The sequence below is a fragment of the Diceros bicornis genome, chromosome 28 (assembly GCF_020826845.1).
Source record: "Diceros bicornis minor isolate mBicDic1 chromosome 28, mDicBic1.mat.cur, whole genome shotgun sequence".
Taxonomy (NCBI): Eukaryota; Metazoa; Chordata; class Mammalia; order Perissodactyla; family Rhinocerotidae; genus Diceros; species Diceros bicornis.
The window spans coordinates 36,352,461-36,370,817 of record NC_080767.1 but is presented as its reverse complement, the minus strand read 5'-3'; the positions used below and the strand labels follow the sequence as shown (position 1 = coordinate 36,370,817).

The 18,357-nt window shown below is 42.7% G+C and overlaps 1 protein-coding gene across 1 annotated transcript in view; it reads right to left on the bottom strand.

The window, feature by feature from the left end:
• Positions 1 to 4,555: 4,555 nt before the first annotated feature.
• GLE1 (GLE1 RNA export mediator) overlaps positions 4,556 to 18,357 on the bottom strand; it is a 32,449-nt gene continuing 18,647 nt past the window's right edge. Inside the window, exons 7-16 of the mRNA XM_058524190.1 lie at positions 15,766 to 15,997; positions 15,062 to 15,174; positions 14,833 to 14,902; positions 11,207 to 11,349; positions 10,911 to 11,101; positions 10,248 to 10,377; positions 8,605 to 8,709; positions 7,206 to 7,288; positions 6,486 to 6,549; positions 4,556 to 5,732 (exon numbers count right to left, since the gene is read on the bottom strand). Coding sequence (XP_058380173.1) covers positions 5,664 to 5,732; positions 6,486 to 6,549; positions 7,206 to 7,288; positions 8,605 to 8,709; positions 10,248 to 10,377; positions 10,911 to 11,101; positions 11,207 to 11,349; positions 14,833 to 14,902; positions 15,062 to 15,174; positions 15,766 to 15,997 — 1,200 coding nt within the window. The 3' untranslated portion in view covers positions 4,556 to 5,663. The remainder of the gene's footprint in view (positions 5,733 to 6,485; positions 6,550 to 7,205; positions 7,289 to 8,604; positions 8,710 to 10,247; positions 10,378 to 10,910; positions 11,102 to 11,206; positions 11,350 to 14,832; positions 14,903 to 15,061; positions 15,175 to 15,765; positions 15,998 to 18,357) is intronic.

Genomic DNA, 18,357 nt, shown 5'->3' with positions numbered 1-18,357 from the left:
ATTTCTGGAATTTCTGTTCCTTACAGTCTTAGAAGCTCAAGGGCCTGGCTCTAAACTCTATAACTAGAAGCCCTTGGTTAGGAAGCCCTTTCCCCACCCCTACTCCGGTGACAGCTGGGTGGCAGCCATTGGGAGTAACACCCAGATCATTCCTGTGCAGTCAGGCAGACCAGGAGCTCTGCAGCTCAGGAAGGCCTCAGCCTCCCAGTTACCAGGCAGCCCTCTTTAAATCAATATAAAGGCACTGGGCACTGCACCAGAGCTTGCACCCAGGCCGAGCCCTGAGCTTCCTGGTCCTCTCCAGTCTGGCTTCTTCCTCTGTGCCTGGGATCTGCAATCTGGTTTCTAAGCAGTCTTGGCTGTAGCCATGATAGTGAGGAAAAATTCTCCCATTCCTTCACTCCATCAGAGCAGAGAGAAAAAAGGAGTGGCCACACACCAGAAGCAGCTTTACAGAATCTGGAGGAAAAACGTAGGAGCTGAGAGGCATTTCCTGCAATCTCCTCTGTAGAGAAAACAGGACCGGTAACTCTTCCCTGGGGTGTGCATTTCTGGGAACAGCTGATGGCAGCGACAGCCTCTTCTCCAGCGGGGAGCAGCAAAATGTTTAATCAGATATTCAGCTCTGGGTACAAAATGGCTAACACAATCACAGCTCTCCAAAATTTCCAAGACCTTCTGTTCCGGCAAAGAATGGGTCTCAAGCCTGTGGCCAGGAGCTATAAAAAAGGAGGATTTTTCTTTTAGATCACTCTGGCCTCATTAGGAAATGGGGGTTTTGCTGCTTTTACCAGATGCAAAACAGATTTGACCTTAGAGAGAGCTTCTATATTGAGACAGACACTGAAATCATATTTGTTGATCCTTTGTCTGATCTGAGACATGGCCAAAAAGCAGTGTCTCCAGCCCTTCTGCCTCCCCCTCACTCATGCACCCCAGTCTGCATTTGGCACTGGAGGCATTTAAAAAGCCATTTTTCACATGTTCTATTGTCTGCCTACCTCACCTCCCACCAATTTCACCATAGCCTAACACTCTGCTAGGTGTGGGGAGAGGGAGATGACAAAGCAGATAATGGCCTCTTTGTTGTCTGAGAGAAACTCATTCAGAAAAAAAAAGAAAAAAGCAGAGGACAGTATAGCAGCTCTGTAACCAATCAACTCCAGGTTCTCAGTCACTTCGTTCCTGGCCTCGTGAAAAGCGCAGGTAGCTCCTTTTCCTAGTTTCCAGCGTTCTCTGAAGGTTTGGTATATGCCGTAAGCTTAGGCATCTAAGTGGTCTCAGTACATTTTCAACTTGTTCAAGAGGTCAACCGTTGGGGAATACATCAATTGTAATGATATTTTCACGTGTTCCGGCCATGGAAAGTTACTTGCCCACTCTCTCTGGGTGAGTCTCTACACACACGCACGCACGCACGCACAGTTAACAAGCACAGTTAACAAGCAAGCGCTAAGCATTCCTCTATTTTTCCTCGAAACAAGGGAGCTGATTGGGAAGTCAGGCCAGAAGTGGACTGCACTGCTTCCCAGACGACATTCTGCAGTGTGAGAGCTGGCAAGGAACAGCACAGACCTTCAAAACAGTGACTGGAGGAACCTTAATAAACCAGACACAAAAGGACAAATATTGTATGATTCTGCTTCCATGAGGTCCCTAGAATCGTCAGATTCATAGAGACAGAGAGTAGAACATGGGTCACCAGGGGCTGGGGGAGGGGTAGAGGGAGTTAGTGTTTAATGGGGACAGAATTTCAGTTTTGTGAGATGATAAAGTTCTGGAGGTGGATGATAGTGATGGTTATACAACAACATGAGTATACTTAATACCACAGAACTGTACACTTAAAAATGGCTAATATAGTAAATTTTATGTTGTGTACATTTTGCCACAATTAAAAAAAAAATGAGACACCGTGACTGCTTCTGAAATCAGAGACCACATTAGAGAAGAGGCCTGACAACTGCTGGGAGCATGGCCTTGACAGGCTGGTCTTTTTTTTTTTTTTGGTGAGGGAGATTGGCCCTGAGCTAACATCTGTGCCCATCTTCCACTATTTTGTATATGGGATGCCACCACAGCATGGCTTGATGCGTGGTGTGTAGGTCTGCACCTGGGATCCGTACCTGCGAACCCAGGGCTGCTGAAGTGGAGCTACGCCACTGGGCTGGCCCCCCAGGCTGGCCTTCTTAAAAGGACTGCAGGTGACAGCAGAGAGGTGAGCTCCTCTCTCCCCTGGGACATCTTCCTAACTCAGCTCACTTATGTCATATCTGTAATCTTGTGGGCTGACTTGTTAGGCCCCGTCAGTCTCTACACCTCCTGTTCATCTTGAAGACACAGTTAGAATGTTTCACAAACCATGTCAAACTCTCTCAGAAATCTAGTAGCTTCCCATTGCCTACAGAATCGTGCAGACTATTTCAATAGAGATTCAGGAGCCTCCTCAAGCTTGTTCCAGCTTACCTTTCCACAGGATCATTTCCTCTTGCTTTTCTCCAGACCTGAGCTTAGCCACCTCCTAAACAGGTTATTTTTCCAACTTCATGCTTTTTTTTTCTGCTTGAGTAAGATTGTCCCTGAGCTAACATCTATGCCAATCTTCTTCTATTTTGTACGTGGAAGGCTGCCACAGCATGGCTTGATGAGCGGTGTGTAGGTCCATGCCTGGGATCCAAACCTGCAAACCCGAGGCCACCGAAGCGTGGCGTGTGAACTTAACCACTATGCCACTGGGCTGGCCCCAAGAAAAATATTTCTTGAATGTCATCTGTATGAACTGGTATTTAAAAAATGAAGCCCGGCGATAAACTAGAGGATAAATTCCTTTATAATGGGTGTTTTTGTAAATTCATCACATAGCTGGAAGACCCCAGCTCTCACCTGCTTTCTGCAGGTCCCAGGAAATCTAACATCAGGAATTCATTAGGTGGGACAGAGAAAAGGGAAGTGAATGACCAGGTTGGATAAGGCACCTGTAAGAAGCTCTGTGGCTCTTTTGGTTGTCCTGGCATGGAGTTAGAAGACATCCAAACCTAATTATGTCACTGCTGCCATCATATTCCTATGAAAGTAGGGGACAGCTCCCAGCACCTGGGTGGGAAATGCCCAGAACAACTCCATTCTTCTACCCAAGGGATGTGTAGCGTTTCTCTCCTATTGGAATTTTCAATTCATCATCAAATTTGCTCTAAAATGACGTAGGACAATGATATGACAAAAATATGGGCACTCAGCCTGAGAAATGAGGTCAAGCTTGAAAGGAAGCAAGCAGGCAAGTGAGTACTTGAATTTAAAAACTCTATGCAGTCATTAGCATTCTACTCTAAGGAATCTGATGCTACCACCCACCAGGAGTTGCATCTATCAGCGGGCAATCGTGATCTCTGAAAGTGACACTATCAGTGAGTATCAAAAACCTGGCCTCCCCAGGGGTCTCCTTTCTTGGTTTACCATCAAGAACCCATTAGGAATACCTAGCATTGAACAACATGGGAAAGACTGTTAAACATGTCTAGAGAAAGAACACTCAAATATTCTAAGAAGCATTTTCTTTGGAGTGGCACAAATTCAAAGTGGAAGAGAACTTGATTTTTCACATTTTACTTTTGGCAGAGGAACTTTTCCATATATAGTCTTATATGGAACCCCAATATATAGAGCACATAAAGCAAAAATGCTGTGGCAGAGAGGATCCCAGAGCTCCACTGGGGCCCCACTTAGAGGTTGTGCAAAACGTGAGCTGTGTAACTCTAGTAGGCACCGTTCAACTCCTGATATCATAGATTTTCAGTTATTAATAGGACAATTTCCAGTAGATGGCAGTGGATCTTGAAGGGAGGGATGCCTTTTTAGAATTTGCACAAAGCCTTTATATGCTGACTGACGGCAGGGCTGAGCCCATCCACTCAACACCCCGAAGTCAGTGCTTCCCTACCTGTTCCCTGTCACGATACTTAGATGACGATGCCATTTGTAAGCACAGGTAAAGAGAGGAAGTGCAAGTGGCACTGGCCCTGGGGGGTCCACCCACCGCAGGCCCCGGGGGCTAAGGGATCAGTGTGCCCCGACACACCAGCTGGGAAGCACTGCCCTAAAGCACTGCTACGGAGCACAATTTGAAAACCACTGATCTACTGACTAGTCCAATTCTTATGTTTTGCTGGTGGGACTACTGAGGTTCAGAGAGGGTGAATGACCGACCCAAGGCCACAAAACCTAAAAGTGAATTGAGCCCATTTCCCAACTCCTTCTCTAGGTTCATGCCATTGTGTCCACGTTAAAAGACTTTTTTTTTTTGAGGAAGATTGGCCCTGAGCTAACATCTGTCGCCAATCTTCCTCCTTTTCTCCCCCGTTCTCCCCAAAGCCCCAGTAGACAGTTCTATGTCATAGTTGTACATCCTTCTAGTTGCTCTATGTGGGACACCGCCTCAGCACGGCTTGATGAGCAGTATGTAGGTCTGTGCCCAGGATCCAAACCGGTGAACCCTGGGCTGCCAAAGCAGAGCACGTGAACTTAACTGCTACGCCACCAGGCCGGACCCCAGCAATGGTATTTTTAAAGAATCAAGTTTATTACTTATTTTTTGGCACCACAGTCAATAATTCATAGAATGGGTCACTTCCCAGGGAATACTCCCCAACAAACACACTCCTGCACACAACATTTACTACAGAGAATAGATCCATGACTGCTGCCTCTGCAGTATAAAAAGAGAATAAGTCTTTCCATAAAACAAATCTCAACTCTTATCTGAAAAGCCAAGCTCTAGATTTTTGTAGTGGCTTTAGTCAGGCAAATCCATCATCATTCATTACTCAGAACATGTAAGAAATTATAAAGCAGTTCTCAATACCTCCTTAACATCTTTAACTTCTGATTCATTGCTTATGGATGCTCAGCTCATATATAATGTTGAAAGCCTCATCTCAGCCTATTTTAATTCAAACTGAAAAACAAAAAAGGCACTTCCCCTGGTTCATGGGTCCCTAGTCATCCAGGGACCAAATTCCAAATTTAGAGGACCAACAGTGCTTCCTGGTTCGATAGAACACGTGCTACCAGTCCTAACCCTAGACCCTAAGCTGTCCCTGATGCAATTTGGGACTTAGTCCACGTCTCCATCAGGCATTTCCTCTGAATTTATAATTACTCCACAAACTGAGGAACAACTATAATCATAACCCAGACTTGCATGTAAGGATTTGAGCCTCAACTATTAAAAGCTACTTTAAAGGGGAATTCATCTGAACAGGGACAGCATGGAGGGTGCGGGTAGGGAGTGAAAGAGGTGGGCTCATTTCAGCTCAGAGTGAACCGGTTAAGGTATCACCTACTTTCTGAAAGATACTGGAGACAAAGGAAATAAAGGATGAGACCAAGTGCTAAACCTCTTCTCATTAACTTCTGCAAAAATGAGAAAGGCCAATTCCATTTACTCTGTCCTGTGGAGCCCTTAAGGAGTCATCAGATCTACTAAGGTACCTCCCAGATTTTGTGACCCATGAAAATCTCCTCTCCTAGTCACAAAGTACAAATACAGGAAAATACACGTTGACAGATTCCTAAATCTGACATGACTTCTTCCAAATACAGCTGTCTTCAGTTGCTTTATTATTGCCCCTTGCAACATAATGGTGACGGTGGGCGACGGGGTGACATCAGGAACGCCAGAAGGAGGACGTCAGAAAGCCCTTGGGGACAGGAATCTCCCTGCGCTGCAAACATTTCTGGTCAGGGAAAGATGAAGAAAACAGAATGATTTTCTGATCACACTGCTTCCAACACTTAACAGCTGGAAGAAACTTTGAGGGACAGCAAGTTTAAGTCCTACGGAACAGCGGACGAGAAAGGCAAAAGCCAGTAAGACGGATAGTTGAGTGTAAAACCTCTGCTTCTGTGTGAATTACAGCAGAGGACAAATGCCATGCAATTCTTATGCCTGTCCCACCCTCATCTCCCACGGCCTGGCCTCGTCTTTCACTGTCACTATTTTACCAACTGGGCTAGTGGAAACTGGAAGGCAGCGGGCTATCTTGGCAGACCTCCCACAGAGTTCTAAATTGTCAAAATCAACCTCTTAAAATTTTTTGGCACTTGGAAATAAGGGAGGAGCCTGGCTGAATGTGCAGTCTGTTCTCATAGAGAAATGTGACCACACTTACCCCTTCCCCAGACCTGAGACTGAGAAACAAACCTTCGCCACCATGCAAAAAATGTACTGTTGAGACAAGATTCCTTAAATATATTTTATTCATCTCTTAGGCTAGCTTCTCCACAGGCAGTATGGAGAATGACATGTAAAAAGAAGATGAACTGGCAGCCCCTAAGGTTAAGGGAGAATTATGGACAAAAAGTAGGGCTTCGAAAAATCCAGAGGAAGAGACTGCAATCTGAGAGTCTGGAGGTCCAAGACTCGTCAGACACAAAAGCACATTCCAGGCCAGCAACAGTGTGGGACACGTTAGTCTAGGGCATCTTACCTCTAAGAACTGCTTGAGGCGTATGAAAGAACCCATCTGTCCTGAGCTTGTGATGGCTTCGATCCTAAGGGAGAGAAAGAAGACACATGATTCCCACCTCTTCGGGAGAGGACTTAGGTACCCTGCTGATCTGGAGTGAAGGGTAGATCAAATGACTCGCAGAGCTGGCTTTTAGTCTAAGGATTCTGTTGCTCTTCCAAATGGTTTCAAGCTTCTTTTCAAACAAGGAGATAAAGGAGAAGAGAGCAGTGCTCCTTCCCAATGTCTTTGTGGTCAGGTGGGCCTTTCACCGACTTGAAATGCCAGATGGTTGAGAGGAATGACAAGGGTACTTAAAGGTGAATGCTGCGACAGAGTCAAGCGGACAACTGATTTACTGAGGCGGCCTGATAACCTTGTTTCATTCATGACTGCATGTAATCACCACTCCCAATTATCTGGGGGAGTTTGGAAAAGAACAGAGTTTAATAATGTCAGGTATCTGAATCTAAGATCTTCCTAATTTGTTTTCTCATTTAGCCAACAATATTTAAAAGAGACTCTCATTAGAATTCAAAAGTGTTTACTGAAACATCAAAGAGTAGAAGGATGAGAGTAGAAGATGTCACACTTAATACGTTTTTAACTGAGTCAAAAATAGCATGTACAGCACCCAAGGGTATCTGCTGTCACGAGTTTTAACTACTGAATCCCCTCGTGTCTGCTTAACAAGTCTAATACCTGGGGAAGTAGTCCTCTTTGATGAGAAGTATCAGCTTCCAGAACTGGACCTGGTACTGTTTCATAAGGGCATTCCCACACACCTAGAGGGAAGGAAAGGCACTGTCAGAGCAGAGAATGAAAATGCACACTCATATGAGAGAGCCAGAAAGCACAGCTGGCCCTTTGCCTTTCAGTCCTATCAAGAATTTCAGCCACAATGCCACTTAGCTAGCTAACCAAGGGAATAAATGGAAAAATCCAACTTTCTTTTGAAGCATTTCTCTGTATATGGCAATACATCCATTTAACCAGAATGCCAGGCAGCCAAGTGTTTCAGAAAACCAGAAAATGTGAATCAAACTTTATTAACTATTCCTCTTTGATTCTATTGAATGGAAGACTTTTTAAAGGTCTAGCATACCTCTCAACCTTAGTAAGCCAAGTATACAGAATACCACTTGTGCTCTCCATGTTTCAGGATCATTGTTCATATACTGTAACCTCAGGAGCTATTAAGGTGACAAGGAACCTTTGGCCAAATGGTCCCAAAAAAGGCATGTGCCTTTTTTCTTTAAGAAGTATGTTGTTTCCACAGAAACCCTTACCATCACCCTATAAGGGTGGCCTCTCATAAGCAGACAGAACTGTTTGGAGCCTTCTGGAAGGGAGAGATACCCGACACAAGCTGGTTAATCATATTTTCTCTCCTGGGAATTAGGAATCACAAAGGTGGGATACCAGTCCCACTACACTGGGTGAGCACACTGAGGCTGAGCAATACAGCCCAGGATGGCCATCTTCTCCACCGTGCACAAACAACTAGAGAAAGTTGGCCGACAGAACAGGAACGCAGCAACATGCAGGGAGAGCAGATATGAAAGACCACGTGGCCCTGAGAGGGACTGTCTTGTACCTGGTGACATTCCAGTTCCTGGTTCCAGGTCTCATGAAATTCACCTACACATCCTACCCTTGGTTCTGGGAGTCGCTTCTAAATCCCTAAAACAAACTCCCATTTTCACTTGTGCTAAGACGTATAATTTTCTTTCCTTTTTTTAATTAATTTTTTTAATTTTATTGAGGTCACATTGGTTTATAACACTGTAAATTTCAGGTGTACATCATTATATTTTGGCTCCTGTATAGATTGCATTGTGTTCACCATCAAGTCTAGTTTCCATACAGTTTTCTGTTCTTTACAAGCAGAAGACATCCACACAGAGAAGGGAAGTACAGTGAGAAGAAAAATCAAATGCTAGGTTTTGTCTTAGGGCTCGGGAAAAAATTTATGACATTGGACCCTAACGCTGTTCACCATCAGCCTCTATTTCTACATTGTTTCCCCACTCATGTCATGCAGTGGCTCACGGCTGCTTCAACCACTGGCTCTGTCTTGTGTGATACCTGCATTACATACCTCCAAGAAGTCAAAGAGGAGGGTGGCTGTCACATCTGACAGGGGCTCCATGTTTAAGATCTGTGCCAACCAGCGCCAGCCATGATTTAAGCCATGAGGGTGAACCTGGGAGGAGAGAAGCTTGGTCATGATTTGATCTCATTTTATTCAGAGATCTAAAGTTCCAGTGTTATCATCCAGCCATTACTAGATGGACATGAACCCCTAGATCACCTAACCCAAGCACAGGCTGCAGGGGAGAAACAGTACAAGCCAAATGAATTCTGTTTTTTTCTTTTTTTTTTTTTTGGAAGATCAGCCCTGAACTACCATCCATGCCAATCTTTCTCTTTTTGCTGAGGAAGACTGGCTCTGACCTAACGTCTATTGCCAATCCTCTTCCTTTTTTTTTTTTCCCTTTTTCTCCCCAAGGCCCCAGTAGATAGTTGTATGTCATAGTTGCACATCCTTCTAGTTGCTGTATGTGGGACGCGGCCTCAGCATGGCCTGACAAGCGGTGCGTCGGTGCGCGCCCAGGATCTGAACCCAGGCCGCCAGTAGCAGAGCACGTGCACTTAACCACTAAGCCCCGGGGGCCGGCACTGAATTCTGGTTTTAAATGTTCCAATACCTTGGTACCCACACATTCTTTACAAGATCCCTTCAATACATATCTGTCAGCTTCAGTTTCAGGGATTTCACAGGCCAACAATTACCCTTACAGACATTTTATTTATTATTCGTGGTACCTTTAGCATAGAACCTGGGACACAGCAGGTGCACAATAAAAACTTCTTGGTTTCTATTGACATATTCTTTTCTCTTTAGGTCTCTAAGTCCATTAATTTCTCCATCTCTCTAATCTGTATTCCTTGAGAAAAGACTTGGGCTGGTGGGCCAAAGCCAACCATGGCTCTGCCATTGACAAGTGTGTATCACCACAGCTTGCTAAGCCCCTATCTGTCCATCTGGGAAGTAAAGTTAGTGACCCAGATGGCCTCTAAGGCACCAACTAGGTTTCATATGACAATTTCTTGCTCACTCCTCTTCTAGTAAAATCTTCTAACCTAATGATTAATTTACAACAGACTCTCCTCTGGGAGAATCTTTTATAAACTCAGTTCTTTAGGGCCGGCCCCGTGGCTTAGCGGTTAGGTGCGCGTGCTCTGCTACTGGCGGTCCGGGTTCAGATCCCGGGCGCGCACTGACGCACCACTTCTCCGGCCATACTGAGGCAACGTCCCACATATAGCACCTAGAAGGATGTGTAACTATGACATAAAACTATGTACTGGGGCTTTGGCATTGGGGGTGGGGGGAGGAGGAGGATTGGCAATGATGTTAGCTCAGAGCCAGTCTTCCTCAGCAAAAAGGGGAGGATTAGCATGGATGTTAGCTCAGGGCTGATCTTCCTCACAAAAAAATAAATAAATAAATAAACTCAGTTCTTTAAAGCCTCAGCTGAGTCAATCATTGAACAAATGGCTCTGAGGATCCAAAATTTCTCTAACAATCAGCGACTTCTCTAAAGAATACCTATGAATACACTTTAACTTATCATGTAACTCGACTGCCCTCTCTGAAAGAAAGTCAATATTTCCTGCAGATGGAATGTACTTATATGGTCCGGCCTCTCATTAGCGACAGTAAGTCTTTTCTACTACCTCTTGTCGGTTTCCATAAGGCCACCGCAGCTGGATGATGGCAGCATAGAGACGGATCATCCCAGACATGCGTTTGAGAAAGTTGTCCTGCTGTTCCACTTTGGAATCCGTCACTTGGTAGCCAAGCATCCTACATGGGAAAAAAAAATTCAATGTGACAAGGCCAAAGCAAGGGTGACAAATCAGAGATTACTTTTTATGGCTAAAAGTAGCAATATATTATTCTTAATAAATTATTACATATGATTACATTTGTAGAATCTTTGTTTACAAAGCACTCATCTCCATTATCCAATCTGTGCATCATATAAGCCTTGTGAGGTAAACTCACAGGAGGTTACAGATATTATTTACAAATAAGGAAAATGATGCTCAAAGATGTTAAATGATTTACCCAGTTTTGCAAAGCTATTAAATGCAAACCAGGGATAAGATTCTAAGACCCCTGGATTCTAGATCCAGTATTCTTTCCAGTAAACTATACTGATTATTGGTACCTAAACCCACAAATTCCAAAGCTATCCAGTTTGCATGAAAGACATTGTATTCTCCGATAGAACATTCAAGGTACATAAGAGGAGCTGTGAGGAGGAGGAAAAGAAATTCTATTTATATTTCATTGATCACCCTAGGGACAGTGAGGAAGGAGAAAAACAACTTCACCTCTGATAGTCTTCCAAAGACATTCCCTCCTTAAAAGCTGGATAGAAAGGAACAGAGTAAGGACACTTCTTGTGTAGGTGAGCAAGAATGAGGTCCCCCACTCTGGGGTGGAGCTCCCAGATCCCGGAGGCCACAACCGCGATGGGGAAGACTGCTTCGTGATGAGAGGCCACTTCCTCCTCTCCTTGTTTCTGGGAACACAGAAATGGGGACAATTTTAAGTTAATACTCAAGAAAAGCTTAAATGTTGTGCACCAGCCTCTTCTTCCCATAGCTCTGTAAACAAGGTTTCTCACCACAAATTTCTCTGCTAGTTTGTACTGGACAAAGTCCAGGCCCTGTGGGTTAACTGTCACAGACACAGAGCGCCCACCAGACTGAACAGGTTTTCCAGAGAGTAGGCTGTGGATCTTGTCAAAGATCTCCTTCAGCTTTGAGCCTGGGTATGAAAGAGAGGAAGCTAGTTAAAAGATACAACTGCAGATCAATCTAATTTTCACCACTGTAATAACAAGGAATCTATATAAATCCAGCTGTGCAGCCCTCCAGCAGTTCAGAGCCTAAAGCCAAAATACTCATGCAGAAAAATAAATGTCAATCAAATACATGTTGTGGGGGGTGCAAAAAGTACATAAGACATAGTACTATTTCAAAGGAATTCCTTATTTGGGAATGAACTAATCCTGAAACTGACACATCAAACAGAGAGATGAACAATATGGAAATAGGTTTTGAATTGTTATAGATCCCATGGGCCATGGCTGATGTCCCTAAAGGAGTCATTTGCATCTTTAGGAAAAACCTTCTAAAGGATCTTCCCAGCTCACAATGATTTCCTCCCCTTCTCTGGGACCTGCCTCTCTCCATCCTCAGAGACATAGAAGTGGGTTCCTAGTAGCTGTACTTGTATGAAAGATCCTCTGTGTCCTATCCTCTATAGTGCCTAAAGTTAGATTAGGATAGTCTAGCTGAGCCAATCAGCCGACTGACAGAGTTAATTCCTTGAAGTGGCTGGCCTGGAACACATACACTTGTGAGCAGTGGAGCCTTGCAAATGCCATGTGGACCAAAGAACAGCAGTCTATAAAATAAGAATGGACATGTACAGAGGGAAGACAAGGTGCGAGAGAAAAGTGTCCTAAAGTTTCTAGCTCCTGAGACCTAGCCCCATTCCCGTCATCAGGTTCTGTAAAATACCTTGTTATCTTTAGGACAAACTTTTTTGTTTTATTTTTTGTTTTTTACAGAAACAGATCTGAATTAGTTTCCACTATTTGCAATCAATTTAATTTTATTTAAATTAATACAGCATCTCCAGTTTAGAAATATCCTGACAAGCTCCTAATCATTTTAAAAAATGTTACAAGAATCTCAGAGGGCCAGCCCCGTGGCTTACTGGTTAAGTGCGCGAGCTCTGCCGCTGGTGGCCCGGGGTTTGGATCCCAGGCGCGCACTGACGCACCGCTTATCCGGCCATGCTGAGGCTGTATCTCACATACAGCAACTAGAAGGATGTGCAGCTATGACATACAACTATGTACTGGGGCTTTGGGGGGAAAAAAATAAAAAATAAAAAAAAAAAAAGAATCTCAGAAATATCCTCCTCAAACCACTGATTCAGGTTGATTAAAACAAACAAAAAAACCCAGCTAGCCACCTTTCTAGGAAGTAAGAAAAGCAGGAGGGAAACAAGAATTAAATAATGAGATCTCATAGAAGCCCCAAGGCTAATAATCCCAGAAAAACAGAAACAGGGACTCAAACCTTACTGAGATAGTAAAATACGTACATTTCCATACAAATTTACCCCACTCACACTCCTACTAAGTCACACTCTATTACTACTTTACTGATGGTTTCAAAGGACCTTCTTGGCCGAATCCCCACTCAGCCCCTTTCTCCACGCCTCTCCAGTTAGGAGAGTCAGCTCCCAACCCTATGCCTGACATGGCCTCCCACATCCCATATGCCACCCCAGCACCACATTCTTACTTAAATTCTGCTCTGAATCCAACTACTCGTGGACGTCCACCTTTACAGAGGTAGGAGTTAGATCTCTTCTCGGTCATCCAACATTTACTGAGCACTAACTCTACAGCATGTCTGTGTCTGGCTGGACTGTAAGTTCTTAAAGGGCTTACAATAATGATGGAGACAAAGAGACACAGTCAGGAAAAATGCAGGAAAATGAAGAACAGCAAAACTAGACCCTAACTAGACGTAGAGAATGAAACAGAGGAGGCAGTCATGGGGATGACTCCCAGGTTTCCAGCTAAGGAGACTGGGTAGATAATGGTGCTCTGATTACTTAGAGCAAACAGGAGACAAAGCAGGCATAAGGAAGACGATGAGTTCAGATCTAAACATATTAAACTTGAGGTATCTGAGAGACAGCCAGGCGGAGAAGTTCCGCAGGGAGCTGGAGCTGGAGAATCTGAAGCTCAGAGGAAAGGAATGAACCAGAGACAGATCTGAGAGTCATCTGCACACAGGTCATGGCCGAAGCCATGGGGTCTGTAGAACGAGAAGAACTGAGGGGTAAGAGTGGATCCCTAGGAAACACCTACAATTAAGGTGCGGAGGAGACCGAGGAACCCACAAAGGAGAAAGAGAGGCAGGAGGAGAACCTGGAAAGTAATACTGCCATGGAAGCCAAAGGAGCAGAGTTTCATAAAGATGGGAAGATCAACAGTGCCAAATCCACATGTGAGGAATACTTGAAAATATTTAGAAGATAAAGAAACAAAGGAAACATATTTTAGGATGTGAGTGACTCAAGCACGTTTAAAGGGAAAGGAGCCTGTAAAGGGAGTACTGCAGAAAATGGGAGAGAAAGGTGATAAATGATGAGGCAAAGTCTTGAAGGAGATGAGAGGGGATGGGGACAAAGGCGGAGGTGGAAGGTCAAGCATGGGCTGGAAGGACACTTCATCCTTTGAAACAGGAGAAAAGAGGTAAGTACAGCTGTGCAAAGGTGGAAGGGGCAGGCATCTGAGGATCTCACACCGGCGTCTCGATTTTCCTGATGAAGGAGGATGCAAGGCTATCTGTGGTCAACTGAGGGGTAAAAACTGAGGATAAGCCTGAGGAGGGCAGCGAAGGTGTGGAATGGCTGTCACGTCAACCTCTCCCCCGTTGCTGTTGCTATCAAAGGAAATGGCACTTTAAATTCCAGAAAGTGATACGTGTTTATTTATTTATACCTTGTCCTTGTTCCAGAGAGAATTTCAGGCAGCAAAGTGATATCTAAGTGCTGTCATACAGCCTCTCAACGGCAGAAACTGCAACTTTCCTATGCTTTTTAGGCAACAAGTAAACCAGGGGAACTGGGACCCATGCTAAATCAGAGCAGCTTTCTGGCTGTACATGCTCCTCAGCCACTTGGCAGCACAGTCTGTAATTCGGAGGCTTCCACATCTAGAGCTCTATAAAAATGAACTTGTTTCTAAAGAAGAAGAGGAAGAAGGGTCTTTCCCCTGTCTGGTTCTTCCTCTCTAAATCTCAGTCTCTGGAGAGAAAAGGAACAAGTTCTAAAGTATTAACAAGGCAGGCTTCAAGTTTGGAAAAGCTAAGGTTGTAGGACAAAGCAAAGAATACAAGTCACATCCTAGTTCCCTTAGTGATGTTTTCAGCAGTAACTTTCGACTTTAGGTAAGGGCCATCCTAAACAATTTACTATTAATATATAGCTTATTAAAAAAAATGAGTCAACAAATACATAATGATTACCTTCTCTGTGTTGAAGAGGAACCAGAGGAAAGCAAAATAGGATGCATATAACTTAGACATACCTGATCCAACCATCAACATGTGTGCAAACACACTCTGTTTATAGGAACCTTACAGATAAGTAGATTTGGAGTTTTTCTTTAAAAGTAACAAAATGAAGTGAAGGGCTATGTTCTTAACTCCTCTGACCAACCTGCAATGGTGGAGATTTGGCTCACTGGGATGGTGGCAGCCTTCTGGAGGTCCATCTTTATCTTTTTGGCCTGCCAGAAGAGAACAGTGAGAAGGCAGATAGTATTTTGAAGAGCTGAGTAGATGCCACGAGGACTGGGGAACGTGACATGCTAGCTACATTCCTTTGGGACACGAGGCTGTGGGGAGCCTATCAGACCCAGAGAATTCCTGACTTAGATCCCTCCTACCTCACTGTCTTTGCTGCTGGTCAGCCCCTCAAAGGCCAACACGCATCGACTGGAAGCATCCTGCAGCTGCTGGTACCACTGCATTGTACTGTCTTGCACCTTCACCTGCAGGTCTGAGGAATCAAAGACAGGCTTTCATAATAGCTGGTAGGTAGTGAACACTTACTGTGAGCCAGGCACTGTTCTAATCACCTTATATATGTATTAGCTGCTTTCATTGCCACAATAACCCTATGAAGTAGATACTATTACTGTCATTGTAATAGATAAAGAAACAGGCATGGAGAGCTTAAGTAATTTGCCAAAGTTACATTGCTAGGAAGCAGAAAAACTAGATTCCCACAGATACGGCTCCAAAGCTAGCATTCACAACCATTATGCTATATTGATTCTCTTACGTATTAAACGAACACACATTTTGTACATATTTATTGAAAATGCTCAGCAACAGCAACTCTTGGAATGACACATCTACTAGAATTATACAGAAGTTCAAGTCTTCATGGAAAGTGTTGGAATCTGAAGTCAAGCTCCATATCATCCAAAACTAAACGTAATTCAGTACAAGTACTAAATTTTACATTATGTAAAAGTTCTGGCAAATTGCCCTGTAGTTTAATACAATACTAAAAACACAGTCTTGTTTCTTTTCACATTCTGAAACTTACACTCAGTTAAAGGACCACATCCACATCCAAACTCACCTTCATTCTGTTTCCCTCCCGGGCCCAGGCTGGGAGCCGGGGACTCTTTGTGGACCTGTGGCCCCTGCTGCATCTGTGACTCTTGCTGCTTTATCTGGGCCTCCTTTTCATCCTGCCTCCTCTTGTCTTCACAGGCCCTGGCGATCTCCTGCTGCAAGTTCGTAAGGAGGTCCCGCATTTCCTGCAGAGCTCTCTCAGCCACAGCTTGGTCCTCTGTGGTAGGAAAGCCGTTCTGTCAGGGTGACAGAGGCAGAGCTTAGTGGTAATACCCTAGGCACCCTGTGGGGCGGAATCGTACCTCACACAAGTAAATACATTTCTAGAATTGGAATTGTTGTGCCAGTGGAATACTCACATTCAACATGTTGATATTTATTGCTTTCCTGTTCTCTTAAAGGTAATACCAAATTACCAACACATCCACAGTATCTAAGTACGGATTCTTCCGTGCTCTCACCAACACTGGCTGGAATAATTTTTTAAAAGCTTATGACAAAAGTCTAGATAAAAATGATACTGTGTTTTAATCTGCATTCCATATATTAATGGTGATTTTGCATTTATTTTCAAATGTACTAGACAATTACATTTTTGCTTTTATAAGCTGCTTGTCCTGTCCTTTGCTCATTTTCCCATTAATGGGATGGAGGTAGAGAGTGATTTATTTATCTTTTTTTTTGCCATAAATTGCAAGAGGTCTCTTTGTATCAAGAACATTAAATTTAGGTCTGCTGTGTATATTACAAACATGTTTTCTAACTTGAATATGACTTTAACTTTTACGTACTCATATCTATTGATCTTTTCCATTATGACATTTATTTTTCTTGCTTTGCTTACACAGGGCCTCTATACCTTACTATAATTCAAATATTCACCTATGTTTTTTTCCACTGAACATAATGATTTATTTTTTTTTGTTTTTCTCTTTGTTTTTACACTTAAACATCCAAGAAATATGGAATTAATAAGATGAAAGAATGGGATAAATTTAATCTTTACTTTTATGGTTCTAAATAATCCATCTTTTCCCCACTGATTTGAAATGATAACCTTTATAATATATTAATTATCCTACAAAAAATATGTCTCCTTCTGGGCTTGCTATTCTGTTCCACTAATCTTGCTGTCTGTTCCTAGGCAAAAAGAAACTGCTTGAACTGTAGTGTTAGAAAATGTTTTTATATTTGATAATGCAAGTCTGCCACCACTAGGTTTCTTTTTTGAAACAGTCTAACATATTTTTTATTAGAATTTCACAAAATTTACTGACTTGGGCAAATCTGATAGCTTATTTTAATGAGGCTTCAGGAACACGGTAAATTATTCCGTTTATTCAAGTCTATAAATTTAATTAAGTTTTGTACTTTTCTTTATGTATATCACATCCACTTTATGCTAGTTTATTTCTAGGTATTATATAATTTCATCATATTTTTAACTCTTTTTTTGCCAGAATATTTTAAATTTTGGCCACATTATTAAAGTCTCATTAGGGGCCGGCCCCGTGGCTTAGCAGTTAAGTGCGTGTGCTCCGCTACTGGTGGCCTGGGTTCGGATCCCAGGCACGCACCGACGCACCGCTTGTCCCGCCATGCTGAGGCCACATCCCACATACAGCAACTAGAAGGATGTGCGACTACGACATACAACTATCTACTGGGGCTTTGGGGGAAAAAAATGGAGGAGGATTGGCAATAGATGTTAGCTCAGAGCCGGTCTTCCTCAGCAAAAAGAGGAGGATCAGCATGGATGTTAGCACAGGGCTGATCTCCCTTACAAAAAAAACAAAACAAACAAACAAAAAAAAACCTAATAGTTTCCAGCTTTTTACTCTTGGCTTTCTAGGTAGACAATCACACTGTCATCAAATTACATTTCTTCATTTAAATATTTATACTTTGTTTTTATTACCTTCTATTGGCTAAAACTTCTATAACAACATTAAACAACAGTAACAATGCGGTATATTTTTATTTCTTTCCCAACTTGAAGGGAATATCTGAAATATATACTATTTATCATATTAACGAGGAACACATTTTTATTCTTAGTTTACTACAAGGTTTTTTTAAATCAGGAAAGGATGTTGAATTTTAGCATATACTTTTATAACATCTGATGAAATAAGCATATGATTTTGCTCCATTAACCTATTAGTAAAATGAATTTCATGAACAGATTTCATATTGAACCAGCTTTATATTATTCTTAGAATAACACCTCTTTGGTTATAGTGCATTATTTTTTTGAGGCACTAATAAATTTGATTTATCTTTTATTTAGATCTTCTGTTCATAAGTGAGATTGCATATAAGTCAGACTGACATGCACATTTCTTTCAGTGTGCTATTTTGTTAGAATTTGACTATCAAAATTATAAAATGAATTGAGAAGCTCTGCATTATTTTCTATGTTCTGTCCTATAAACATATTTCATAGTTTTATCTGTTAAATCAATGAGGTCTCTCATTTTAAACCAACTTGTCCCAGGTAGAATACAAACAACAAAATTCTACAGGAAATTCATGATGGGTTTTCCCTTTTAGGTATTAAGATGTATTATAAAGCTACATCAATTAAAATAGGATG